Source organism: Argentina anserina, chromosome 5 (genome assembly GCF_933775445.1).
Source record: "Argentina anserina chromosome 5, drPotAnse1.1, whole genome shotgun sequence".
NCBI lineage: Eukaryota > Viridiplantae > Streptophyta > Magnoliopsida > Rosales > Rosaceae > Argentina > Argentina anserina.
Genome location: NC_065876.1, coordinates 16,483,014 through 16,510,986, shown reverse-complemented (window position 1 = coordinate 16,510,986; position 27,973 = coordinate 16,483,014). Strand labels below are relative to the sequence as shown.

The following is a 27,973-nucleotide window of genomic DNA, read 5'->3' as shown; positions in this document are numbered from 1 at the left end:
CAATCATTCACTCAACCAAGAGTACTGATAGTGATCTCACATGGGAACTAGATAAAACCCTCCCACGTCTTCAAGTCACGATTTTTACTGAGAACATAAATGAGTTTTCAACTTGACCCGGAAGGAACACCACAAACCAACTAGGACGGCATGAAAGATGCCCGACACATCATATTACACTAAATTTCAGAAAAGGAAAATGTTTCAGAACCCGAGGAGACTGATATCAACAAATGAGCAATTGACAAGAGCGGAGATAGCTATAAAGATGCAAAAACGACAAATGAAAGGGGAACCAAACCCAAAGAAAAACAAAGACTACGCAAAAGAATCGAAATGCATTTTCTGTGGGCTTTAATGAACCTATAGTCCCATATTTGTACTGGCACAGACATGCTGTCTAATACCGCAAAACATCATTGAAGCCCAATAACTTGATCCAGTGTGCAGATAATATAATTCCCATATCTAATCTGATGTACAAAAGAACTGTTATTCCTGTAATGACTTGACCTAACATTGTGACTAATACAACAGGGGTCAGCATTGATGGCATATTTTACAAAGGTGGAAAACCTAGGGAACATGTAAGATGTAGGCAGATCTCTATATTGTACACAAGGACAATTAAATTAGCTTTGAAAACACTGAAGAAGGAAGCATACTTTATATACTTCATGACATAAAAAGCATGCCCCTTCAAGATTAGCAACTCATTCCCCAAGCTTCTGCAAAACTTTCCAATATCTCATACAAGAAGGATTTGTATGGATTGCTCGAAGTACCCATCCCCGTGGACTCTGACAGAACTCAATACTGGTGGAGTCTGCACTAGCTTTCGACTGTTTTGCCAGCAAGTGCATCTGGAAGAACAGTTCTGCAGGCCTCAATTCTGAAAAAAAAAATACTCATTAGGAAGCATAAAACAACATGTAATATCTGACACACAAAATGACCTGTCTATAATAAGTAAAACGGCTGTTTGACTTTTGTGCACCATACTGTGTACCACATCATTCATACAAGTGGAACTTACATCAATGACCTGGTACAAAAATACAGCCCAGGTAGGCATTACATCTACATCAGCCAAAGAGTAGAAGCTGTAGACAGGACCGCAAATTTACAATTGTAAATCCTGATGCAATAGTGGTTCATTTCTAGCTGAGTAAAAACACAGCATCATACCTGGCGGCCAAGTAGGCCATTCAAGACGAAGGTTCTTCTTCCACTTCTCTTTTGAGCCAAGGCTTCCTTGTGCTTGAGCTAGCAATGCTGAGACAATCGGTAAGGGAATGAGGGAAGCTTCTTGAGCTTTAGTGAGACTCCTTACAGCAAGTGATGAGAATTGTGAATCATAGCCCAGGCGTGAAAGCTCCATACAGGTGGCACCTGGACCCATCAATCATCTTATTAGTGCATGAGATAAGCTACAGAAAAGATGTCAACTACTCTTTCTGTGACCAAAAACCAACTCTATACAGTAACCACGTACACAATAAGTACAAAACCTAATGCACTCATAGTACCAGAAAAACAATTATACCAAATATTGGTTACCTAAATTAATTGAAATATGTGAAGTCTTTACTATGCAAAGCACAAAGAAAAAAATGTGACTTCAAGATCCCATATATATTAATGGAACATACCATGACAAAGCAGGAGAGTGCTCTCGGGACCAGCTAAAGAACAAGCTTGTGAAAGAAACACTTCAGCGGAAGAGACATCCTGGCTCGATATAGACATCAAACCTTGAACCAGATTGTATAAAGCCATCCACATATTCGATGAATTTATCCACTCTGAGCACTCTTTGAAGCTCAACTCCAAAGAATCCAAACCAGATTTCAATTCATAACGAGATTCGATGAATTTCAGACATAACCAACCAATATTATAATCTGTCCTGAGCTCCAAGCATCTTCTATACTCTCTATTAACGTTTACTGCATCATTATCTGAAGCATAGGCACGGCATAATAGCAAGTGTGCAAAGAAAAGATAGGCATCAGGAAGCATAATCATTGAAGCATCTTTGGCATGGTTGATGCAGTCGATTAAATAACCATCATGTAAACAGATCTCCGATGCGCAGAGAAGAAGCTGGAATTTCATATATCTAAAAGCTATGCCTGGCTTGTGATACAGTTCATCGGAAAGAGCTACAATTATCAACCGCCTAAGTATAATGCATAAATGACGAGGAAATCTCTCTTCACGCGCCTTCTGTACCAGATTTAGAACAAGCAGATACCTTACATTCTGGTTCCATGGTTCTTGGCGTAAACATCTGTGCATTTAAAATAAGAACGTAATTATTTTCTCAAGAAAATAAAAGTATCGAATTACTAAGTAGAAAAATAACTGCTACAAATACCAAAATGGACAGGTCCTAGCATCTTTTTATAGTTTTTTTAATTGTGAAATAGCTCACCAAATTCCTGACAGGAGTGGCATAAGGAATATTATTTACCAGAAGAAAAATTGGTATTAAATTCAAAAGCAAATAATTTTTAATCAAATGTAACATGAAAAATTATATAATTCCCGATTGGGCTAATGAATAAAAATGCAGAGGCAAAAATAAGTAACATATACTTCTGCAATATTTGTATGGTTCCAGGTTGATTCAGGCACTGATATGAGCATGTTGGGTAGGAGAACTTAGGATTGCTATTGCCTGCAGAATAACAAGCAACTGCTCCGGCACCTAAAATTTCATACGACATTTTTAAACCGCCTTTAATTGGGTCAGTGCCTATGCTGCAACACCTAGTTGCCATGTGTGTATTATTCCATTCTTCACTTGACAGCAAAAGATAACCAAGAAGATTCCTGTTCCAAGAAAGTTGGTTCAGATAATGATTTAAGATTAAATTTAACTACTAGCCGAAAAGCATTATCAAGCTAAAGTTAACAACAAAATTATTGGTCACTCGATTCCTTTTCAGCTTAGTCTTGGCACTGTCAGCAGTTACCAGAAATCATAATTCAGTAGATAAGAGATACCTTAACAAACTACTGTTAGGATACATGTGAAGAGACTTCCTAACATGATCAATTCCTTTTTGATACCCAAGACGGTGTTCTGATCCATGCTTCACCTGCATATATTGACATGCATGTAATTTACACACAACATAAATGTAAAATAAGCAACTCCCAACCAAATACAACAGTCTTGAGGGAGAAATATATACTTACTAGTGTACCCAGCGCTAATAAAAAGAACATTTCAGTGATCTCTTCAGGCGTTTTCAGATTGTTACGGATGCTTGAACCAACCAGTTTAAGTCGATTTCTTTGATCCAAAGCATGTATAGCAGATACTAGCAAACTGAACTTAGAACTCTGAAACCGTTGCTTTGGCATCTGGAGAATGTCATTGATTGTTGAATCCAGTCCAGAAATATAATATACAAATCTAGATAAAAGAATAACAGCGGCAGCTGCAGATTCTTGTTCCACTGTAGAGATACTCTCCGCAAGATTTCTTGCTACAGTAAGAACCCGATCAGTCTGACCAAGTTGCCATAAGGAAAAGGCATATATTTGTGAGGCTTCCGCATCAAGTAACCCTTAAACAGAAATAAAAGTGGAAATATTAGAAAAGTGAAAAACAGTGTGACAAGCTTTAATATATAACATACAACACTCTAAGATTAAACTATATAAACTTTTCTTTCAATACAATATTACACTGAAGCTTAATCTGGAAGTAAAAATACCTAATTGGCCATATGATCATTTCTTCTGTGCTAACCTTTTACTGACATTAGAAACCCAAAGTAAAACAACACCTGTTTTTACTGACATCAAAGATATTATTTTGTGTAGTGTGACATTTGCACATGGACCATTAGAACAATTGACCAAATGTTACTGATGTAAGAACCTATCACAATGTTTACTGTGATATATATTCCCCTTTCCTGAGAGACCGTACTCAAAGACAATTGGAAAACCAAACCACCAGAGTAAACACTGCTCTAAGGGAAGGACTATAATGTTTTCTGGTTGAGAATAAATATATATTATAGACACACACACATATATAAACATATATATATATATATATTAATAAAATCTCAACTTAACCTGAAGTGTAATCATCTCTTTCTAAAGAAGAAACAGAACCGTTTATGTAATTGTGAGAAATTTTGGGTAGCTGAGCACATTCTAGATCAATTGGAAACTAACTATTAATCTTCATTGAAAGAATGAAACAATGATAAACGCATACGGTAAAAATCCTTATCATAAGAACAAGTTGATCTGGTCTGAAAAAGAAAGCATCAGCCTATAATTAATTAATTAATTAATATCCAGCCATTAAATCTGAGATACAAACCTTCTTTCTTCAAAAGTTCACATTCCCGCAGAGCATCTTGAGCATTCCCTGCCTGCATCATAGAGGAGCACTTTTCAGAAAGGGTTTAACAACGTCAGAAGCAACACCTTCATTCCTCAGTTTTTCTACATGTATCAATAGACACACTTACTGTACATATACATACATGTATCTCACTACACAAGCACACACACACACACACACACTCTCTTTAAATATATACCCTACAGGCTCAGAATAAGAACTGAAAGAAGATTATAAATCTTACCTTAGAGAGTGCTCGGGCCAAATTGACTGATATATCTTTTATGTAAGTTTTCGTATCACTGCCTGATAAATTGGTTAATGCACATTGTGCTAGTCTATAGCAAACAGCAGCAGACTGATAATTGGACTGTGCCTCAAGGACTAGGCCATTTAAATTGTGGCATTCAGGATAGTGAGGTGCACGTTGGATAGCCTGCTTGATGGCTCCAAACACCTGTGGCAAGGATAAGCAGCTCTGCCATCAATTAAACTAAAATCAAAGTAGCATCTCTATTCCTGCACGCCTAGCTGGGTAGAGAACAAAATATGTGCTAACATGTAGGTATGACTATACCTGTGAAGATGAAAGATGCCCTGAAACAAGAGCAAGCTTTGCAAGACCAATTTGGAATTCAGCAAGCTGCACAAAAATCAAAATAAATAAAAAAAATGCCCAAGTAAGAAACAAAATCATAGTCCATAAGAAAATTAACAGTAAAGGCAGAACTCTTAGAAAACAAAATGAAAAAAATTCAAATAAAAAAAATATGGAAACCAAAAAAACACAAGTATTATAATTTTAAAGAAGATGAAGACAGTGAGAGAACTACAAAAAGAAATAACAATTAATGTTCCTTAAACCAAATAACAACATAATAAAACGCAAAAGGGGTAAAAAAGAAATTTACAGGCAATATTTGGACAGCTCGCAAGCAGCTCTCGAAAGCTTCATCTGCGGAAGACTCCCTAAAAAGGACAAAGTCAATTCTCAATCAATCAGATATTTGACACCAAAAATATGAAGTTACAAAAATTTAAATCAGCTGAACAAAATAATCAAACCAACAAAACATCGAAACTTAACCTGGAATGAGAATCAGCCGACATTCCTGCCCATGGCAAAGCAAGAGAAGGATCTATACTTCTAGCACAATCAAATGCTTGTCTGGCAAATTGCTTCTCACCTTGTTTTCTGTACAACTATACAAACAACAACAACTCAGAAACCGACAGGAAATTTTGCAAGCCATAATTTTCTAACAGACATTAGTGAGACCATTGACATGTTCCGAATTATGTATATAATGAGTCAATCTGGTGGCATGAAAATGGTGTTCATAAAGTAAAGGCAAATAATTGAGTTACTAAGCATTTCCCCAATATTAAATGGTTCAAGTATAGCAAAACCACATTAGTGAGTCTCAATCAGTTTATATTCCAATCATAAGTGGATAAATGTGACCATAGTACAACAATCCAAAGAAGTCAAATGTTACTACAGATTTTGGGAAATTTTTATCTGTTTTTCCTCTTTTCCCTTTGAAAAATTACTTTATCAATTGAGATCACTCATACGAAAAGTTTATGAGATAAAGTGAAGGCAAAAGAATATTGAGAAAGATAAGTTTAAAGTAACAACACCAGACAGTACCTTCCCTAAGAATGCCCACGCAACAGCTAGTGATACATTCAATTGCAGTCCCCTGATAAAAGCATGTTGCTTCAACGCACTGTGATTAGACAAACATCCTAGTCCCACCCAGAACTCAGAATTGTCACCCTCAAGTAACAAGGCCCCCAAAGCCATCTTCTCTGACGGCTGCCTGTCATGAAAGAAAATGGTAGTTAAGGTAGCAATACATAGCTAAATAAGATGATGTGAACAGATTACAGCAAACTAATATGATGAAAACAGACCATTACACCATACCAAGAACTTGAGTTATGTCCAGAACTGCTATCTAAAGTGTTTATGTAATTTGAAGTTACTGCAATGTCGGAGTATGCATTAGCTTGCCATGGGGCCAAGTGCAAAGCTCGCTGATAAGAGCAACTGGCAGTTTTTGCAGCCACATAGCAGGTATGCTTCCAGGAAAGGATAGAATTATTGAATGCCTCAACATCAAATTCTAAACCACAGTCCTCCTCCATCCAGGGATAACATTTTGCATAAGTGAGCTAGCAAAATATCTTTATCAGAATGAGCATATGTCAATTATTGTTTATTAAACAGCAAGGTCAACGAAAATAGAATGGATTTGGAACAACAAGATTTATGCAAGAGAAAGTTTAGTTGAATTTCTTGTAGCATAAAAATGGATACTGATTCGAATCATACCAGTATATCACCATGCAGCTTCCAAATGGATGACATATTACCAGCTAAATGAGTACTCTTCCATGCAACTTTAGATGCCTCCTGAAATAAAAGGGGATTTCATCGATGGGGGTTTCATCAACAAGATTTGTAATTTTATTAATAGTTCAAATACAATTTACCTCTAAGACAGCAGCTCCCCATCTAAATGCTCCCAGATTAATACACTCCTTAGCCAAACTAAGCAGCCCCAAAGAAAGCCCATAGTGTGCGGATACACTTTGAGGAGAGAACTCCAATGCTTGCTGAAATGCTTCAACTCCCTTCACATAAAAGCCAGCAAATATGAGATATTATAAAATCATAGATCAGAAAACTTTAAACACTAGGTGAAACTTCAGCTTAATTAGCTGACAATCTGATCACCAATTGACAGAGCTAAAATTGCAAGTCCAACTATGCCTCACAACTCAACATCAGAATTAATATCACATTATTTAAATTTTGAGAGGTTTGTAGAACACAGTGGGCAAATGCTTATTTGTACATCAATATATCATATGGGTAATGTCCATGCAAGATGAATCCTACAACACTGGCTTTGACAACAATCATACACAAATAAACCAGTACGGGTTTAACAAACTAATCTCCAGATAGAATCCTAAATAAAAGTCACTAAATGACAAAAATAATGATATGCAATAAAAAGGCATAAGTAAATACCACTCACCTTTTTAAAGGAACCAAGCATCAAATAGATGTTCCCGCTTTCAATCAAGGCAAAGATTCTTGTAGCCTCCAATTCAATAGCTCTTCCATAGGACTGTTGGAATGAGTAATATAAGAAAAATAAATATCAAATCCAATAAAGTAGAAAATATTGCTACAGAAATATTAACTAAAATTTAAGATAAAAACAGAAGATCATGTCATGCTTTTCCCCAAGAAAAAAATGAAAGGGCTCAACTTAACGCAACAACACTAGAATGTGTTCCAATAAAAGCACTCCATATCTCCTAGCAAGCAAAAAAATAATAGAAGGACAAGGTAAAAAGCACCTTGAGAGCAGCGGTGAACCTGCCAAGTCGCCGGTATGCAAGGCCAAGAGCCTAAAACAATACAAAAACGAATAATGAGATAGTCAAGTAGTAACAAAATCGACTAATAAAACAATGTCATATACCTCCCACAGAACCGGAGAGGTAGGATACCCCCGAATAGCATGCTGAAGACTCTGCACAGCTTCGGAGCATTTATTCTGATGAAGCTGCAAGTATCCAAGCCTCTGAAAAGCCCAAAAAGCCCGCGGTGAGCTCTCTGACGCCTCCCTGCACACTGCCACCTCCAGTGTCTCCTTCCCCTGCCGGTCCAACAAATCACACAGCGCTTCCCCGGCGACAGAGTCATCGGAGTTCAGCGACACGGCTTTCTGCAAGCACTTGAGAGCTCTTTGCGCATGTGGCTGCGATTCGAGAGCGGCGTAGTAAAGCCCCAAGTATCTAAACGCCCCTCCCTTCTCAATCTCCGGGTTCAGCTTCGCCGCGACGATGAACTGCTCGGCGGCTTTCTCCTTGTCGTCTTCCCATAGCAACACTCCCTGATTGGAGATTCAACGATTCAGATTACTAATCAAAAATGCGCAAGGGTTGGGGGTTTGAGTTGGGAGTGAGCTTACGAGTTCGAAGCGGAGGGAGGGATCGTCTGGGTGGTTGTGCACGGAGTCCTGCAGGCGGCGGAGGTCGGATTCGTTGGTTTGGTCCTGGAAGAAAAAGAAATCGAAACCCTAATGATTCAGTGAAATAGAAATCTGAAGAGAGAGAGAGAGAGAGAGAGAGAGAGAGACCTGCGAGTGTGGCATTGCATTAAGGGGTTCTGTGTGGATGATCGATCGAAACTGTGAGAGGGCGGAGTGGTGAGGAGAAGTGTGGCGCAGCGAAGAGTGTTGCGTTGGGTTTTGTTTGAGGTGTTGCCCGCCAGTTTATCAAAGAATATCAAAGAGACGATGGGAGAGTGAAAAGCTTTGTAACTCATGGTAAATCCTTTTTTTTTCCTTTTTTTTATCATCTTCTTTTTCAAAATCACAAAGCAAATAAGCCTCTAACGATAATGATGTATTTGGACGAGAAAATTTTAAAATCCATAGACTTGTTAATAATCATATGAATGTGTTACAAATAAAATAACATAGTAACACCATATATAAGAGACATGTAGAAGCTCCGACACTTGTGCATAGACTTAACGCCAATTTTGTTATGGAGAATTACCAAACCCCTGTAGCTGTTTTGATGTTCTAGTTCACCAAATTTCAACCCAAGTTTCAATCCAAAACCAAATGGAAACCGGCAGAAACCCTAGTTCGTACCAGCCATGCCTCTACCACTGGAGAAATTGTCTATCACATGTTTTCAGTCTAATGTCAAATCAAGCTCATTCCTTGAATCCTTTTTATAGTTTTTGTCTATAACTACTAGTATGGAGAAATTGTCTCTCACATTGTTTAGTTTTCTTTTTAGTTGAAATTGTCAGTCTCGCCTGGAAAGAGGGTAATTTCATGAGTTGCTTTCGATCAACTGAATTTTATAAGGTCCACCATCCCGTTTTACAATATACTTTTCTTTTTTATTTAATATGCTACGACACGTCTATTAGAGCACCCCCACCGGCTAGTAAAAGAGGTGGTGGTGCTCGGGCACCGACTGGAATCGAGAGGTTTGCTCGAGCAAACCCATTTCCGATCTCGCACCGGACGAGATTTGCTCGTTCAGTCAACCGGAACGATTTACTCGTCCCTCCACTTGAGCAAACTTTGCTCCGGCGATTGCGCGACCGCCTGGCGGAGCCAACAACACGTGGGTGACATCATGCGCGTTTAAATTTTTTTTCTGTTAGGCGCGTGCATCAGTAAAAGATAAAAAAAATTAACGAGCTAATAAATGGCTGACACATGGCTTACCGAATGGGCCAACGGTTTAATAGATCTGGGCCTGCCATTTTGAATCAGAAATTTCGATCAAACGGTTAGAATTAATAGGCAACTATGACTATTTGATCAGAACGGATATAAGTTAAAAAAATCCCAAAAATTTCAAAACTCTCTAAAAAATTTGCCTATAAATACTACTTCAATATTTGATCAACTCGCACCAATTTGTGCACAACAAATTTCACATCTTCCTACATCTCCTCTCTCATTCGTTTAGCTTTTTTTTTTTCCAAAATAATGGGCACCCATTGGCTTCCTTCCGAAGATTTAGAAATGTGCATCTCTTTTGTCCGTCAAAACATTGATGAATTTTTTCGGGTTCTAGGCCTAGGATGTTCAGGGCTAAAGCTACGTGCTTGATAACGTGAAACAATAGAATGAATTCGAGAAAATAACTGTAATTTTATTGATATACATATGGTCTTATATATATGCATTACATCAAATATCTCGATGAATCAGGAATAATATAACGTTACTTAACTAGTTAGGCTATACTAATTAGGACAAGATACACCAAAAATGGATATGAGATGATTCTCCTACAACAAAATGAGGAATATTGATTAATGTTCATGGTCATAGCAATTGAGTTATAGGGAAGAAATTTTAATTTTAAACACGCCGTGTTACGACGAGTAGAGGCCGAGGTTGCAACAAGCAAACCTCAATATGCACCTGTTTAGCCGTGTAGTTATGCTCAGGTTGCAGTGTTGCACCGTTGCGCTAATGCAATCGCAGTATGCCCTTGTCTAGCTGTGTAGCTACGTTCAAGTAATAGGATATGTACAACTCGTGCAACATTCAAACTCGAATATCTATTAGATAAGAACAACATTTTCCGAACGAGTACCAGAGATAGGACTGAGATATCTAATACTATGCGCACGGAAGCACTGCAATTTCACATTTACTTGATAAACCATCATATGTTTGGGTTGTACATGCAACTTCAGGAGCCTAAATCAAAAGTTTTCTCAACAGAATTTGGACCTGTATATGGAGCCTAAATCAATCTAGAACTTCAGAGGCCCAAACATATGAATTTTCAACTGAATTTACAATCAAAGTCAAGATCTCTGATGAATGGAGAAGCTATTACAAAAACAAAAAACAAAAAATCAGAAAAGACTACTTAAACCACCAAATCAACGCTTTGAAAACTGGGGGGCTTTGCGAGCTTTCTTCAAACCAGGTTTCTTCCTCTCAACAACTCTGGAGTCCCTGGTTAGCAGACCTTCCTTTCTCAGAGGTCTTCTGTGGTCCTCACTTACCTTAAGCAATGCTCGAGCAATGCCAAGCGATATAGCTTGAGCTTGACCAGAAAGGCCACCACCATGAGCCTTGACAAACACATCATAGTTACTTTCATATCCCAAAGTGACCAATGGAATTTTGACATATTGTAACCACAATGGATTGCCTTGAAGATATTCCTACACAACATTAAAAGTAACACAATAAACACACAAAAGTAAAACAATAAGACTTCACAGGATAAAGTGACAGAGTACGCACCAAATAAAAACAGAAATCCATCCCTATGCATGAAAATTGTTCACAGGTAGCAAATGGCTAACTTAATAGAAATCATTGGTATTTACAAGTAGGCAAGTTTTTGTTTTTTGCTTTGAAAAAAAAAGGTATAATTAAACAATAATGTCTGCAAGCAATGAAAAACCAGCATTAAGAACATTGTGCATTTAAATGAATGAACATAAAACAAATTGGAAACCCTAATTAAAAGTGCCAGAGATAAAGAGTATGGAAAAATACCTTGGCATCACGATAGTTGATTAAAACTTTGCCAGTGCCCTCTTGGAGCACAACACGGGCAATTGCACACTTTCGCCGACCAGTGCCAATGATTGTCTGCGCTGCAAACCCACCAGGAAGCCTTGATTTAACATATTTCTTGAGGTTCACTGTCTCCACTTCCGGAGAAGCTACGGTGGCAGACACAACAAGCCGAGGCATACGGCTAGGAGTTCCACATATGTTTGTAACTGAGGCAGATTTGGCACGAGGAAATGAAACAGTTGTAGGTTTCTGAGCTACATTGGATGAAAATGAGAGGGAAGCGAGGGAGGATGTAAGAGCTAGCATGGAAGTTGTCATCTTGCCCTGATCTCAATAGCGTTCTAAGGAATTCGTTCTGCAATCCCTCAGCAGAGTACGACGAACCTGAAATGGGTTTCAAAATAATCAATAAGATCATGGAGAATGTAAACAAAAAAAAAACATATAACGCCAAATTAGTAAACAAATCTAATGTCCTTTCTACAGTTTCTTCCAAATTTATAGCTATACACACACACTTCCTCTTGTAATATTTTGTGTATTCAGACAGCATAAGAGAATCTCTTTAAAAATAATGAGAGCTCAGATAATCTCGATGCAGGTAGAATCCACTAAGGATTTATGGATAGATTGCATATTAGCAAATTGCAAAAGCTTACATTTTATATACATGAATCTTCCTATGTGGACAATGTGGTTAGTATGACTTAAACAGAACTGGTATGAGTTTTTCAATAGAGATTCACAAATTCATAACATTGAAGTTTGTTAAAGAAAGTAAACTCAAGTAAACTAAATGCCTGATGAATTAACAAAACAATGTACCAAAAAGAAAAGCCAAAACCATAGGAGAAAGCTAATTCCGGAATTCAAGCACAGACCACACAAATAAAATGAACCCAGTTCCATTCCTTACAGTCGCAAAGAAACGTTAGGAGGAAAACCCAAAGAAAACCCAACTAGATTATCAGATTTTTAGAGCGAACAATCAAGTCTCTACTTGAGTAATGAATAGAAACCACAAGGCAGCCTTATCAATGTGAGATTCTGAAGCAGAAACCCAGAAACAATCTGAGATATAACACAGACCTGAAGCCGCCGCAAGTTAAGGGAGTCTCACTGAGTCGATGAAAGTGTTCTGGAATAAGGGGAGGGAGAGTGAGCAGTGAAGGATGGGCAAGGTGTATCCTAGAGCGGCCACGAAGTGGATTTCAGAGACCTGCCATCTGGATAAGGCTTTCCAATTTTATTTTACTTTATTTTCCATGTTCTTTCTCAAACACATTTCTAATTTTCTACCATGCTCTCTATTTACTGCATAAACCTCCCTTAAAATTTTGTAAAGTTTTGAATCTCAGGCTCTCAGCAAAGCACTTTCACCTCTCCCTTGTTGTCGGACGGTCGGACCTAGTAGGCGAGTACTTACCAATCGGTATCGGTTCGGGATTTGTCATATAGTGATCGTCCACAAGACACTTAAGACATTATTGCCATATACATCCGTGTGTTACATCCATATGTCGGCATAACTCAATTAAGAAGTTCACATGTTCTATAACTAGCCTAACCATAAGTCCAAGACTATAATAAATATAAACTCTGCATATTTCATTAATTGTCACTTAATGATAAAGATTATTTTGAAATAGATCAAAAATATGTTTTCGATCATTTTCAAAGCATATAAAAATCTTTAAAACATATAACATAAAACATCTTCAGAATATGATTCGTCACCTAAGCCGTGAACAAAACCTCTTATAATGAGCCTTTAAGAAAAAAAAAATGACTTTTACTTCAACCTCTATTCATGGAAAGAGGACATCGATACAAACTCATAACCTCTTGCAGATTCAAAATCGAGGTTATAGATCAAAAGTAATGATCCGCCCAAATTTAAGCCGCTAAATACTACATGACAAAACTAGATAAAATGTTTGAAAGTGTGTGTGCGCGCGCGCACGCACGCATGAAAAAAACCATAAACCTATCTTGGTCCCTATACATAGGTTGAAAACCGCAATGTGTCAACATATCATTAGCTAATATGTTACCACATGACGAAATGGTAAAAGCCCACACTACAAGCACCACAATTTACCATGCGGTTGATGAGAAGACTACATTTTTTTCTTTGAACAATGATGAGAAGCCTACATATATGTTTGATATCAACATTAATAGGTGTCCTCCAAACCTGCCACATGTACCTTATGATTCAATCAGAGTTTGTCATGTCATCATTTATATATATCTTCTTCTGATTAACTTTGAAAAATCGCTAAAAATAACTCAAGTTGTCAAAAAAATTCACTAAAACATACGACGAACTCGTGACGATTTTGTCTTTCTATTTTCTCAAAGGAAAGTAGACTTTGAACAACTTCAAAAATGAGGATATAACAATATAATATAATTACTTTCAAAGAGTGCTAGAGATACCGAAATAGTATACCAAATTATAAAATGATATCACATTTGCACGTCGTCAATATTAAATTACCATATGTACATACGTAAATTGGTACTGCGCAATTAATTTTTTCTTTTACAGTTTCCAACTTGTAAGTCATTCATTAAATGAGAAAAAATAATTTCTCTCTGAAATCTAAAAAATTGAACTCCAAAAAACACAAGGGACATTCTCAAATACTACCAGTCATCATCATCCTCACCTCATGCCACACCAAAATTTAGAATCCATGAGACAAATACTCATCTAGAAATTGGATAAATAAAAGGAGTTGCACATGAAAATTTAAATGAAAGACATGATTATGAAAACTTTTTTATTTTTTATTTTTTTAATAAATACAATAACTAATATGCTACAACAAGTTCATCAGTTTAATTGATCATTTTCACTACACTACCTTGCGCATAGAGAGGAGGTAGGAATATACAATTAAGATATTCAATTGCAACCGCCTAATTATTAAGATTTAAATGATGATGTGGAACTAATCCACGTCATTTTATTTGTCAAATACAACAACTAATATATTATAACAAGTTTTTTATGAGTTAGAACTCATGATATCACATATAAACATATATTTATGCCACTAGACTAAATGGTATTGGGTCATGCCATTTAACTCAAGTTTTTATAATTTTTTGGAGTCTTTTGTATTTTGTTGGCAATGAAGACTCCATTGAGCATGTAAGTCTATAAACATGAATCTGACCGAAACATATGGTTTTCATTCTCAATCGCAATAGAAGACCTGCGTATGTAGTAAGTATTGGCATGAACACATTTTGGACAATTATTAAATTGTTGTTAGTAGTGAGTAAATGAGATATAAAGGCTGCATAATAGTCAACCTATGAATGCATCTATTTGTTATCAAATATTATAGATTTTTGTTATTATTTTAGATCTTTGTAATCAAAGGGTTTATGCTTCACGTTCTCTCATTGTTTTCCACAATTATATTAATAAACATTTGAAGGCAGCCGTACTAGCTCCATTAAAAAAAAGGCAAGTGTAACCTTTAAAATAAAGGCAATTGCATAGGTATATAACGATACAAGTTCAATGATGATTTCGGTAAAAGAAGACAAATGAATATATATTATTCAACCTACATACTAACTTGTGCAATAAAATTACTTATTGAACTGGCCTCTTCTTTAGCAGCTTCCACAAATCGATCCTGCAGGCATCAAAGTCAATTTTTACATTCACTTCAACTATAAAATTAAAATTACTTTTTAAAATATGTGCACCCACTCATCCATAAGCTTATCTATTTGTATGTGTAATATTGAGGTGCATTCAAACGTCAAAATAGTTGCAAGTTACAACAAAACTACAATGACAAATAGTTGCTTAATATAATTTTTAAATGCATGATTCATACCATATCATTTTTATCTTTTCTTTTCAGATTTTTATATATGTTTAAGTACATCAGATTTAATCAAAAATAAAAAAGTATATAATAGAATGCTTACATGTATAGCTATCATTCGTCCCACTGCTCTTTTACTCGAATCTTGAAGCTCACCAGCAAGCAAAAGTTCATCCAATATAAAGTAAGCCTGTAAATTTCAATAACATTTTTCAAGATGTTGAAACTAAATGAGTATATGAAACTACCTGAGAGGCTTTAAAACTGTGAAAATGATTTATTAAAAAGACAAAAAAATACCTTGTGGAAGTTAAAAATTAAATCCAGCTCACAAACCTATTTGGTTAGCAGGGCAGAAACACCATAACAATTTATAATCATTAGTAGCATGCCTGGTTTTGTTCATTAATAAATAGGTAAGGGAAAATGCTTAAAAATTACTTACACTACCAAAATATCGATCGAGTATCTCAACGTAGTAGTGAATTATTTCAAGAACCTCCAATTCATTATCGTCTTGGTCAATACACATGCAGAAATAAAGACTCGCATATCTGATCAAGTACATAACATTGCATATAAACCAATAATTAAACCAATTAGTTGTAACTATATACAGAGAAATATAGTAGCTAGCATACTAAATTTAAATAAGGTTAACTATATGTAGGTGCATAACCTTTTATAGACAACTTTAAGCCCCCTCCATTCTATAAAGTTGCACAGCTTGGGACCTCGATTGAGAATTATACCACTCAGCTCCCGCATTACCTTTCTTACACAAAATTTTATAATAATTACAATTAGAAGTAACAATGGAAAATTTTGAATCTCTCAATCATTGCATTAGTTCATTTTAGTTGAGGGCGTTGCACTTTTGGTGATAATTAAGAAGTGAGTAAAGAATTCAAGTACATATGTAAGTAGTATATAAAGCCTCTTTAGGTGATATAAGTTCGTAATAAACTGTATACAAGAAGCTCATTGAGAGAGTTATTTTAGCTAGTGGAACTAAGTTTCCTAAAAATAAAACCCAGGAGATATTGGCTAGTGGAAATTTGGCTAGATATGCAAGTTGAATGTAAGGGTAGATATACTTAAGGAGGTCCAGCTTTAGATCATCTACCTTTGAAAAAGTAGCTCATTGAGAGAATTATTTTCTATAGATGCAAAATCAATAACGTAGAGGAACGAGAATGAAATATACATTATCATCCCATTTAGTAAGAAAAATAATACATCCATCATCGGCAAAAAAAAACATATCAGAGTAGCCACTTATTATTAAATCATAAGGGTTGTGACACATATTTAGTTGTGAAGATATGCAATATTATACTGGATTTAGAAGATTATTGATAAGTGATTAAGAATCTACCTTGGATCTTTCCTTCTGGGAATAGGTTGCAAACCATTTAGTCAACCTCACTTTTCCTTGTCGACTAACAAGAATGACAAAATGAATCTGCAAACAAGTGAACATGAAATCTTTAGTACTTAAAATCTAGAAACACAAATCAGCAACTTATGCAACTAAGAATTACCATCACTGAGGACAATATAGATCTTGATTATGCCGGAACATTGAGCTTAAATTGATATATTTATATTTATCTTCATAATTTAGAATAAATTTATGAGAGCTTCTCGGGTAAAGATCGGAGAAGTCGTTATTCTCTGCTTCAAATAATTTGCTTTCAAAGATTTGACCTACTGATCCGCTTCATTCGCATTTTCTTCCTCTTTATATGCTTCAATCAACATCAATAAATGCTTTTATCAGAAAAATTAACTTTATCTTGCTTCGCAGCCTTGGTATCTTTCATTCTTTGTTCCAATATATCAACCAAATTAATAAAAATGATCTAAGTTTAATTAAAAACATAATCAATAATAGTTTATATCAGTGGCCTAGGCCTATTTTTCCTATTCTGCCTCATTTTCTCATGCATGAAGCTGCTACTTTTTGGTATATTTGTTTTAGCAAAAATGTCAATTTGCACCCGAAACTTGGTCATAATTATCAGTATGCACTCCGAACTTGTAATTAAGTCAATTTACCTCCTAAATTAGGTAAAAATTACCGATTTGCACCTTTTCCGTTAAATTTAATATTTTCCATCTAATTTTAAGTCACATGCAATACATGTGAGGAATAGTCTTGTCATTATATATTTATTCATTTTAATAATAAAATAAATGAATAAAATTACTTAAGAGGAAGATTTGCTATTAAGTACGTTTTTGTTTTTCGAAACATGTTATTGTATATATTTATTAATTTACGTGATATAGTATGTTAAAAATATTAGAAAAATATAAATAAATATATAATAACATAAAAAATTAAAAATAAATGTGTACAAATATAATTATATACGTAACACACTATATTTGAAATGTGGATATGTAGAATATATAATTCGAAGTAGGAATGAGTATGTAGAAAAAAGATGTAAATAAATACTTTGATTAAAAAATCATCCTTTTAAAGAATTTTTTATTTATTTATTAAAAACATATAAAATGACAACATTACTCCTCATGTGCATGACATGTGACACAAAATTGGATGAAAACAGTTAAACTTAACATGGGGGATGTAAATCGGCAATTTTTACCAACTTTAGGAGGTATATTGACACAATTGCAAGTATAGGGTATAAATTGATAATTTCAGCCAAATTTAAAGTGTATTTTGATAATTTTGTCATTTTTTTCTTATTTTGTAGTAATTAATTATTCAAAGTAGTCATCTCAAATTATTTAAGGGCACCACATTGTACCAAAGCTGGATGAAGATACATCTAATACAATGATTTCTAAAGTAAAAGACATAATAAAACTAGACTAAGTTTATGTAATTCCTAACATTTTACATATTAAGCTCTGCCGGCTCTGGGCAAGAGCAAGTAGGCCCATGTCTAGTGCCCGAAAAGAAATAGGGGTCTATTTTTTTAAAGATTTACATATAAAGCTTCAATAAAAAATACTTAAAATTAATATGTAATTAATTATTAGATCCCTTTCTTAAAAAAAATTATAAGGTCCAAGATTAACTCTTTCTTTACATATTATTTATTGAAAAATTTAATAGATACTTCAATTAGCATATTTTATAGGCTCAAATTATGATTACATATATTATTATTTTTTCATTTTTGTAAATCATTTATGATATTTGACTCTTAAAATCATAAATTTGGTATGAAAATGATCAATTACATTTACATTATGAATGTGTGGGTCTTGAACTTTATTTAATTAGTTAATAATATTTTTTAATTAATATTTTTCTATTTTTTGTCTGGGGCCTTGATAAACACAGGGCCGTCCTACTGCATTTGATTGAGATTCATGTGGAATTCGTCCATGTGATGTGATTTGGTAGTGATGAAGACGTTAGCATCTTTGTAGGGGGTGTCTCTATACCCAGTTACTAATAGGTAATCCGAAACGTTTAGTCTAAATTCTAGATACTCATCTTCTTTATTTACCTGTGATTAATTGGTTATACCTGTTTAAACTCTCATTTCAACAGCTTCTTGGGATCTCATTCTTTTCAAAATTCAAGGGATTTTGAATGAGTGTAAGAAGGAAAGGAGAAAAGTCACCAAACACAACTTTCAGCTTAAATTATTTTATAAGTTATAATCTCATAATCACATCGGGGCCAAACTATATGAGGACATCATTTTGGGACTAATGCACGTTTAACAACTTATTACTTCCACAATAAGAGATAGTTTGGCCCGAGTTGATTATGAGATTATAGCTTATAAAATGATTTAAGCTGAAAATTGTGTTTGGTGAAATAAAATCTAACCACTTATAAAAAAAATCTCACAAAATTCAATGCAGATTATAAAAGTTGCAAATTATGTGCTTTTATAGATTATGGCTTTTGAAAGCCTTCTAATTGCTAACTTGATCTCTACAACACTTTTTAATCAAATTTTTCATTGTTCTAACATCACTTATTTTTAAAAGTTGTAGCATTCAACGAGGATTTGCTTCTCATATGCTCTGATTAATTGCTCTCATTATAGAGGTAGGCTCCAAATGTGAGAATCTTAATTACCCCCCATAACAAGTCTTCCTACCGCACACCTTAAAATTTGTTTTAGTGACGGTGGTTCAGTGACGGTGGTCCAATACATGTATCGTCGCACATGTACTTCTTTGACCACACTGTTGCAATTATGGAGGACCGTCAGAGGCGGAGACTGTCAGGAGAAAGATGTGCACCACTAGTTATTGAGACTATGGGGACATACAACATTCCGTCTCCACTAACGTTATAGGGGACGAAATCAGTTTCTATTGATGGTTGGGGAGGAAAAACATGTCCGTCTCTATTTGTACCATCCCCATTTTGGTTTTGGTACATTTTGGGGACGGAATAAGTTGTCCATCCCTCCATAGTGCATTGCCTTACAGTGAGTTGTTTCTCTTTCTTGTCCGTCCCCATAGTGGTTCCACGACCCAAAAAAAAAATTTAATCCGAACCATCAGACTCGGCACAGTAATATCCAAACCTACATAGATGATTTTTTAAGCTTTCCATATCATAAAAACTAACTAATATAATCAAGCAGCAATACTGCATTAAGACTAATTAAAAGTATATTGGTTTCAAAGTTCTATAAAGTACAAAACTAATATAACAAAGTCCTGTAAAGTATTGTTCAAATGCTTACTAGACTGCATTAAATACACACTTGTTCTTTAAATTTTGGACACCATTTGCTCCAATATTGAAGTATCATACAGAAAGAAAAAAAGGGCAACATTAGCTCATATAAACACTAATATCTAATAAAAACACAGGGACGAATGTCGCCACATAAACTAGAGAGCCAAATTTTGTGTTGAGGTTCATCAGTACCAGATAGAGGTTTTGATTTCATACCTCTTCTACAAGTGACAAAAATGACTAGATGCTCCTAATCACTCCTACTTAAAACAAAATAAATCAAACTAGTGACTTACAGATACTAGGAATAATACAACAAGCTATAGTAGTTTTAGAAAAGAATTTATTTTATAAGCCAATGGGAAAAGTACTAGAATGAAATAAAAAATAAAGACTAAAAAATAGTAGGACACTTACAAGTTTTCTTGTAGAACTCATTGTGATCCTCTATAGTAGGATTGTGAAGCTGCACATACCAATTTAGAATGGTGAGTAATCAACAAAAGAGTAGTTAATGTAAGCATAGCACACAACTGAATACATAACTTCTCACACTCACCCATATTGGTTATGTTTCGTGTTTCGTTAGTCAGATCCCAATCTTAGTATTTTTTAACAACAATCTTCTTCTTCTTCTTCTCCCTTCTTCTATTACAGTTAATTCATAAATAGGGATCAGTCATGCTATTATGACTCTTAGCTAGCAGAGAGAATAACACCAGTTAATGATTGACAAATCAAAGACATTGCAAAGCATAGTAGTACCTCAGTCTTGCCATCTTGCTCATCTTTCTTGGACTCAGCTGGATCCTTATCGACCTCAACCTGAAATGAATTAGCCTCAGCATACTTCGATATTATACTCACTGAACTTATTACAAACATAGAAGCATTGAAAAGATAGGTTGAATGACACTCACTTCTTTAGTATATCCCTTTTCTTGCCATGTGTATATAGGAAAAGAAAAAACTGTGAATAGTTTTTCACAAGCTTCTGAATACGTTCTGGATGAGCAAAACCTTTGTCATCATGCTACAAGAAGGGACATAGGTAAATACTTTCTAAAACCTGATACTAAAACCTCAAGAAGCCACATTAGTGGTTCAGAGACTTAAGTACTTTCTACTATAAAAGCAAAAATAATGTCAAGATACACAAGCCAAATTAGTGGGAGGAATTTAAGTTTATAAGAAGGGAGAAGTAGTCGTGAGTACCTCTGTTGTAAAGTGAGAAGAACATTGAGAGCATACACTAAAGAGAGCTAGGAAAAACGGTAAATCATTTACACAAACTACGAACTAGTTCAGACATGGCTGCTACATTATCTGGGGGACAAGGGGTTGCTAATATTTAACATGAAACACATAACATACAAGAAAAATATTAGACTACCTGAATGAATCTATGTATGATGATATAGTCTTGACATCAATTCCACATGCTTCAGCACGTTTAGCTAGGAACTCTGGTACATGAATACACTACGCACTTGATATAATCTCCTCAGCTAAGGAATGAAAAAAAAAACGATATGATCAGATAATATTTATGCGAACCAATTCAGTAAATCTTGGGTTTAACAAAGAACATGAGATCTATTCAACCCAAAGATATAAGCAAAGCATAGACACCATCATTGATAATTTACCTCGAACGAAGACATCAAATGAATTACTGTACTCCTTATTGTCATAGCAAGACATAGTATTGAAAGGCCTCACAACCAATGGATAGCGGTGCAGTATGTAGAGCTCAATGTCATATCTGGGATAACAAGTAAAATCAAGTTCATTAATGGTAACTATAACACTATATTTTTACAGCAAACAAATCATCAAAGTTAAATTACTTTTCCAGACTAATTGGCCCAGTTTCCTCCCTGCTTCAATATTCAAGTCATCCCTAGGATCAACTTCAACACCGACATCCTACACAATCAAGTCAAACTTAAAATCATACATTTCCAAATAATAATAAATTCAACAACTGAAAGCAAGTAATGTAAGTTTAACCATGACCACTAAGTCTACAACCATCCAAATAACAATCACAATATAGCCACCAATGAAGAACTATCAAGTTGATGTCCTCTATCATCAAATTCTAATGACTAAATGGACCTACATAATTTTGTCTCCAATAAGGCAATTTTATAAAAGTCTACTACCATGTTTTCCAATGTAAGTTGGTCACAATATGAAAATGATAAGAAATCAGAGAGAGAGAGAGAGAGAGAGAGAGAGAGAGAGAGAGAGAGAGAGAGAGAGAGAGAGAGAGAGAGAGAGAGAGAGAGAGAGAGAGAGAGAGAGAGAGAGAGAGAGAGCTTTAGCATTTGAACACCTTCCGCAAAAGTGAGACATAAAGTTTCAGGCAAGTACTGCAAATGAAGAAAAAATAAAGAATCAGAAACCAAGTAGGTGACGGCAAACTTATTTGTGGTCTTTAGGTAGCCAGAACTCACAAAAATATCACTTCAAACTAGGTTAGCCACCTGGTAGGAAGAATATGGTGACGCTTAGAGAAGTTACAATATTCCGGTGAAAAAGAGCATTAAGGCAACTCTTATCAGAATCTGAGAAAGAGGAGGAAGTAATGGTCGGTTGCTGTGGAGATTGTTGTCGCTGATTTTGTTGTAGTGGAAGCTTTGAACTATGCAGCCATGAAGCTGGGTGATGGACTGATGGTTATAGGCCTTCTAAGCACATAAGTAATTTTAATTTCTGCAAATAACTTATAACAGACTCGGTTCTTGTCCTCTTCTAAAAAAATAAATAAAAAATAAAGACTTAGTTCTTGTCCGGTTGAGTTCTTAACATTTGTTAGAGGATTATTACTCTGATTCTCTTATGTGCTTATTTCTATGATCATTTACATCGTAGGGTATTATTACTCTAACGTACATCACGTTTGTTTATTAGGATTAATTGAGATTGTGCTAAATGAGGAGTTCAGTTTGGTTAATGCCATGCTTGCGTGGGTATAAAAATAAATGAGCTTGCGTGGGTATAAAAATTAATTGCGATTGTGCTAAATGGTGCCTTGTTTTCAATTTGGCCTCCATTGATCGTGTTACGGTGAGTTCGTACTCAAATTAGTTATCATTAGATAACACCTTGAAAAAAATTTTAAAGTATAAACCAAGCAAATTGTTCTCTGATTTCATGTAACATCAAACATAGGTGAATAGTGGTACAACTTAAAGCAACCCACATTAGTCCTTGTTTTCATTTTGGCTTCCATAGATGGTGGGTACTCCAATTGGCCATAAACTATAAACCGAGCAGATTGCTCTCTGATTAATACCATGCCTGTAACACCACATATGAGTCGATGCTAGTACAACTTAAGGCAACCTACATTAGTTTAGGACAGCCTTACAAATAAGAATGTGTAACGCAGCCCAGGTCAGTTGTGCATCAATTCTCTTTTGTGCTCATTATAATAATAATAATAATAATAATAATAATAATAATAATAATAATAATAATTTATCCTCCATGTACAGCATGTATGAATTTATGGATTAAATCGATCAGTGGTTTGTACAAGTATTTCAATGCCTATATACTTTCATGTACTAGTACCATTCTAAGATTGGGAAACTTTGCACAAAAACCCAAAGCCTAGTCGTAACCACAAGTTGAATTATTCAGTTGCTATTCTTACTGTGGCTAATTCCTCATGAATGACATACCGAAATGTTTGGCTTTGAGGTTGCCAATGTACAGACTTGTCAAGTCTCCCCTTCACACAGCTGCCTATAGCTTTCTTTTGGATTTCTGAGATACAATCCTCTATTTCTTCCAACAGTCCATGGATACTTAGGGACATGTCCTTTGCAAAGTACTGAAGAATTTTTGGGAGGTAAACCTTTGTATCATTATCTGTGTAGATACTGGCTTGAATAAATTCTCTTTTAGCAAGTTTCAGATCCTGGAATATACCCTTTGCAGTGTATGCCCGAACCTACATCCAGCAAAGCGTAACTGTTTCAGACCAAACTACAGATTCAAAGTAATGAGGAGCCATAACTATTTCAAATCCAGGCAGAAGCTAGATAAATCTGCTACAGACAGATCATCTTAGAGAGAAAAGAAACAATTAATACCGCTGGGTCAGAGTAAGCGCCGGAGCATAGAGCAAAGTGGACTAGTGGCTCAGGGTATTCTAGGGCGTATATGTGCTTCAAGCTTCCAGTCTTGAGCTTCTTTCCTGAATTCAGCAATGATTGTAGCCACTGCATTTAAATAATACATGAGAAATAAGTGAAAATTTTCCAATACGGCAGGGGAATGAGATTCTAAAAATGCCCGATAGGAATTATATCAACTTCAAAATAATGGTTGCTCAACAAGTTATCAGTACATTGACCAAAAAAAAAAAACAAGTTATCAGTAAAATCGCATTGCCATTTTACCGAAACAGGAACAGATCCACTACTTTCTTAGGGTAAGAGCCACCTATATCACACAATTGTCCATAAGGACACCTCTAATATGAGGGATCACTAAATATGGTCCTTTAAATGAAAGGAGCACGCTTCTTTTAGGGTCAATAGATTATAAGAATAACTTACTATCTATTCACAAAAGTATTGCAGAAGAACACACCAGTTTTCAAGCTCAGACGACAAATTTTGGTTTTATCACTATAAAAAAATTAATTAGCTTCCAAATTATCATCTACTTGCCACAAATTTATACAACCGGCTTAAAGCAAGTGTTTCAGAGTCATAAAATCCAAATACCATATAGTTAAGTAGAGTTTCAAAGAAGAGTGCATACCGGTGCTGCGTGGTGCGCTCGAATTCCTAAAATGGAGCTCTGTATGACATACGCATTTACGAAATGTCCCCCTATGTTGTAGGCTGCCTGAGAAATAAAAGGTCAGTAGTGCTTTTACTTTTCCATGTGCTTAAATACATAGACTATAAAAAGATACAACTTCTACCTTCAAAATCAAAGTACTCCTCGCACGATTATGTGTTCCGTATGCCAAGAATGCCTGCAAAGAAAATTTCATCATCCTTACTTGACATGATCTTTTGGCCATCTTTGTAATACTGATTCTATATTCTTGATACTTGTGGCATATATCAAGTGATTTTATCTTTTCACATTTACATACAGCATGATAAAAGTAATCCTACTGATATACGGAATGTTCTGTTTCACCATAATCACTTTCATATGGAGCAGTACGTTTCACAGTAGAAGTTTTCAATAAGTAAAGTTGGAATCGGCCAAAAAATAACTAAACTTTTAGGAACTTTAATTCTAGCGGAGACAAAGATGAATAAATTTTAAAAACATAATAGTTCGAATATCAGGAAGCATAGTTGACCAAAACTAAATAAAGATCAGGAAGCATACATGCATAACCAAGGCATTGTGGATATTAATCCAGAATGCAAGCTTCTCTTCACGCTTCATCTTCAGAACATCAACCTTCTCAAGACTTCGAACCAATGACCTATGGAGCAAGAAAGCATTGCACATTCGAGAGAATATCAGAACTCTATAACAGTCATGAAACCTCAACCAGATAAAAAATTCAAGGGCAAAAACTCATGATTTAATTAGTAGTCCGCAGGGCTTTTATTTACCATAAAAGTATATGTTTTCAACTGCATTTATATTTTACCCACCTGAAATTCTGGAGCATTTGAGCAGCATAATTAAAGCTGTCATCATCTAAGCATATCTTCAGCACCTCTATCATGGAAGTATATGGTCCGTTATTATCTTTGAACCCTTCATGATCTGCCATAGAATAATCATTGCAATGTGGACTCCAACTTTCACAAGGATTCTTTGAAGAAAATATACTCGAGGAAGATAAAGATGAAGTAGGAGAAGCTGATAGTGCTGCCTGAGCTTGAGGAGTGGCAAGTTTGCAGTATATAGAAGAGATACATCTGACAATATCTTCAGAAACTCTATCCGGAGTACTAAGGGAACTATCTATGCGAGAAGCACCAAGATGATCCCCAAGGCTGCGACTGCGATGACACGAATCAGCAACCTTCTGATCCTGCCAGTTCACAAACATTAATTATAGTAAAATCATAACTCAAGAAGCATGTCCTAGAATAAAATCGGCACAGTAGTGTAGAAACTCCAATAGCCAGGCAAAGAGAAAACTAAAGCTTAAATATCCATGAACTGATTAATATATAGATCTAGTGTTGCTTGCCAGAAATAGTTACCCTTTTAGGTGTTACTTTTATGGTAGTGGTTTTGCTGTGATGATCTGAGTTTAACTGACTATATGCAGGGGAAGTTTGCTCATGTTGGAACCGTCCACCTTTATGCACTTGCAACTCTAGCTGGGGATGTGGTTGTTTAAGTACAGTTTTTGAGGGCGATCGTTTCATAAATTGAACATGTCTATCTGGGGTATTTGGCAAGGCACAACCTTGGAAAGCTGTTCTATATAGTGAAAGAAGATGGCGTTCCAAATGCATAATCTCAAGCTCAAGGGTGGCAATCTCCTCCTCCAGCTCTGCAGAAGACTGTTTCACACCCCACAGCCAAATTTCAATTAGCTAACAAGCGAAAGCAAGCCTGAAACAACTGCAGACTGAATTCTCTTCCGAGAAATATTATAGCCATCATATGTGTATAAACACAAACCTTTGGGGTTGGAATGTCATCTAAAGCAGAAGAGGTGATAACACTACAGCTCAATGCCTTTTCTGAGTCGCAACATAAAGAAGCCTGGTCAGGTAAAATCCTGTCCGACTGTGCAATCTATGGGAAGAGATATAAAGAACATGTCAATACCGCGCCAGAGGGAAAGATCGACCATACCGTGGATGTTACTACCTCTTCTTTTAGCAGTATGAACTATCCTAAACACAGTTTCAATTCACTAAACGTTTGAGAAATAAAGTGCGAAGCGTAAAACTCTAAGTAGCTCTATGGCATTTACTGTTCCAAAGCTTCAACCAAGTACCAAATGTTCTGGTACCACGAAATGAAGAAGGTGGGAGATCCATTTAACTCCGAAACCCCCAAACCAAACTTATTAAAGTGAAGAGGAGAGGACCAGAGTTGAAGCCTCTTTAATCCGAAGGAATTCCCTAAATTGAAACAGACTTGTGACTTACTAATCCATGTCAATACGTAATACAAAGAATAAACTAGAACTCTAGAAGTGTAGATTAAATTTGAATAGCCTGAAATGCAAGAAATCTTACAGGGTTATAGTAGGACAATAGTGTGGGAGACTCGCAATTGCCAAGCATATTTTGAAGCAGCCGATTATCATAAGCTCTGTAATATCACCAAAAACCAACATCAGCAAAGAAAAATTAGCTCAGTTCACTCATACCAGTAATGCAAAACCTGTTAAATCTTACAATTTACTTTGAGAACTCATGGCTTATGGAAGAGAGGCAATTTACACCCAGAATATGAAGTTCATAAAGAGACAGAGAGCAATATATGGAAGACGAGATCACAAATTTCTGACTGAAGTAGAAAGTTGACTCTGTTTACTCTATAAAAAGGGTAGCATCAGCTCTAGAGTAAACAATAATTTCTTCCCATTAATATGTCATATAATAAAGAAGAAAGGGTGAGATATGAATATGAAGGTGAACAAGAAACGAACAAGTGGTCAAGAAGCTGACATTGCCAGATACAGCACGAAATGGGCACAAAAGAAAAACAAAAACAAGCATCAGAAAATGACCCCCAGACAACACATGAGCTTTCCAAGGTCCAAAAATACATTGATTAGTTCATCTACCAGAACCAGAAGAGAGATGGAGTGTGCAAACAAATCCAACCAAAGCTCAAGATAATAATGAATGAGAGAGATGTGAGGGGGCAGATACCCATGTAGACAGGTCGAACGAGGCATTAGAAAACAGGGGACAATTATGAATCATGATAAATTAGCAACTAAATCTGTCTCTTGAGTACT

General features: G+C 35.6%; 4 protein-coding genes across 6 annotated transcripts; all 4 read right to left on the bottom strand.

The window, feature by feature from the left end:
- Positions 1-53: 53 nt before the first annotated feature.
- On the bottom strand, positions 54-8,672 carry LOC126793589 (tetratricopeptide repeat protein SKI3). Of its 2 annotated transcripts, XM_050520152.1 has the most exons (21): positions 8,545-8,672; positions 8,377-8,460; positions 7,885-8,298; positions 7,760-7,810; positions 7,432-7,524; positions 6,881-7,021; positions 6,720-6,800; positions 6,312-6,559; positions 6,033-6,204; positions 5,466-5,581; positions 5,290-5,347; positions 4,956-5,021; positions 4,623-4,835; positions 4,355-4,406; positions 3,208-3,581; positions 3,013-3,107; positions 2,602-2,838; positions 1,653-2,293; positions 1,189-1,392; positions 666-892; positions 54-179 (listed from the first exon to the last, which is right to left on the bottom strand). In XM_050520152.1, the coding sequence occupies exons 1-20, from the start codon at positions 8,557-8,559 to the stop codon at positions 714-716; spliced, it is 3,534 nt and encodes a 1,177-aa protein (XP_050376109.1). In that variant the 5' UTR covers positions 8,560-8,672; the 3' UTR covers positions 54-179; positions 666-713. The 2 variants fall into 2 exon arrangements, with proteins under 2 accessions (XP_050376109.1, XP_050376108.1); XM_050520151.1 differs by lacking the exon at positions 54-179 and having other exon boundaries at positions 358-892.
- Positions 8,673-10,579: 1,907 nt separating this feature from the next.
- LOC126793607 (30S ribosomal protein S9, chloroplastic) lies at positions 10,580-12,726 on the bottom strand. Its single transcript, XM_050520172.1, has 3 exons — positions 12,577-12,726; positions 11,464-11,871; positions 10,580-11,123 (listed from the first exon to the last, which is right to left on the bottom strand). The coding sequence occupies exons 2-3, from the start codon at positions 11,803-11,805 to the stop codon at positions 10,836-10,838; spliced, it is 630 nt and encodes a 209-aa protein (XP_050376129.1). The 5' UTR covers positions 11,806-11,871; positions 12,577-12,726; the 3' UTR covers positions 10,580-10,835.
- Positions 12,727-15,074: 2,348 nt separating this feature from the next.
- On the bottom strand, positions 15,075-23,347 carry LOC126795614 (AP-1 complex subunit sigma-2-like). The gene is made up of 10 exons (XM_050522419.1): positions 23,252-23,347; positions 21,863-21,969; positions 21,690-21,805; positions 20,806-20,906; positions 16,723-16,809; positions 16,024-16,115; positions 15,790-15,898; positions 15,645-15,680; positions 15,448-15,534; positions 15,075-15,146 (listed from the first exon to the last, which is right to left on the bottom strand). The coding sequence occupies exons 1-10, from the start codon at positions 23,345-23,347 to the stop codon at positions 15,075-15,077; spliced, it is 903 nt and encodes a 300-aa protein (XP_050378376.1).
- Positions 23,348-23,518: 171 nt separating this feature from the next.
- LOC126793595 (uncharacterized) lies at positions 23,519-27,973 on the bottom strand. Of its 2 annotated transcripts, none has more exons than XM_050520160.1 (10): positions 27,405-27,973; positions 27,243-27,318; positions 26,677-26,793; positions 26,250-26,555; positions 25,689-26,074; positions 25,414-25,513; positions 24,992-25,045; positions 24,826-24,912; positions 24,150-24,278; positions 23,519-24,007 (listed from the first exon to the last, which is right to left on the bottom strand). In XM_050520160.1, exons 1-10 carry the CDS (start codon positions 27,422-27,424, stop codon positions 23,687-23,689), a joined length of 1,596 nt encoding a protein of 531 aa, XP_050376117.1. In that variant the 5' UTR covers positions 27,425-27,973; the 3' UTR covers positions 23,519-23,686. The 2 variants fall into 2 exon arrangements, with proteins under 2 accessions (XP_050376117.1, XP_050376116.1); XM_050520159.1 differs by having other exon boundaries at positions 27,885-27,954.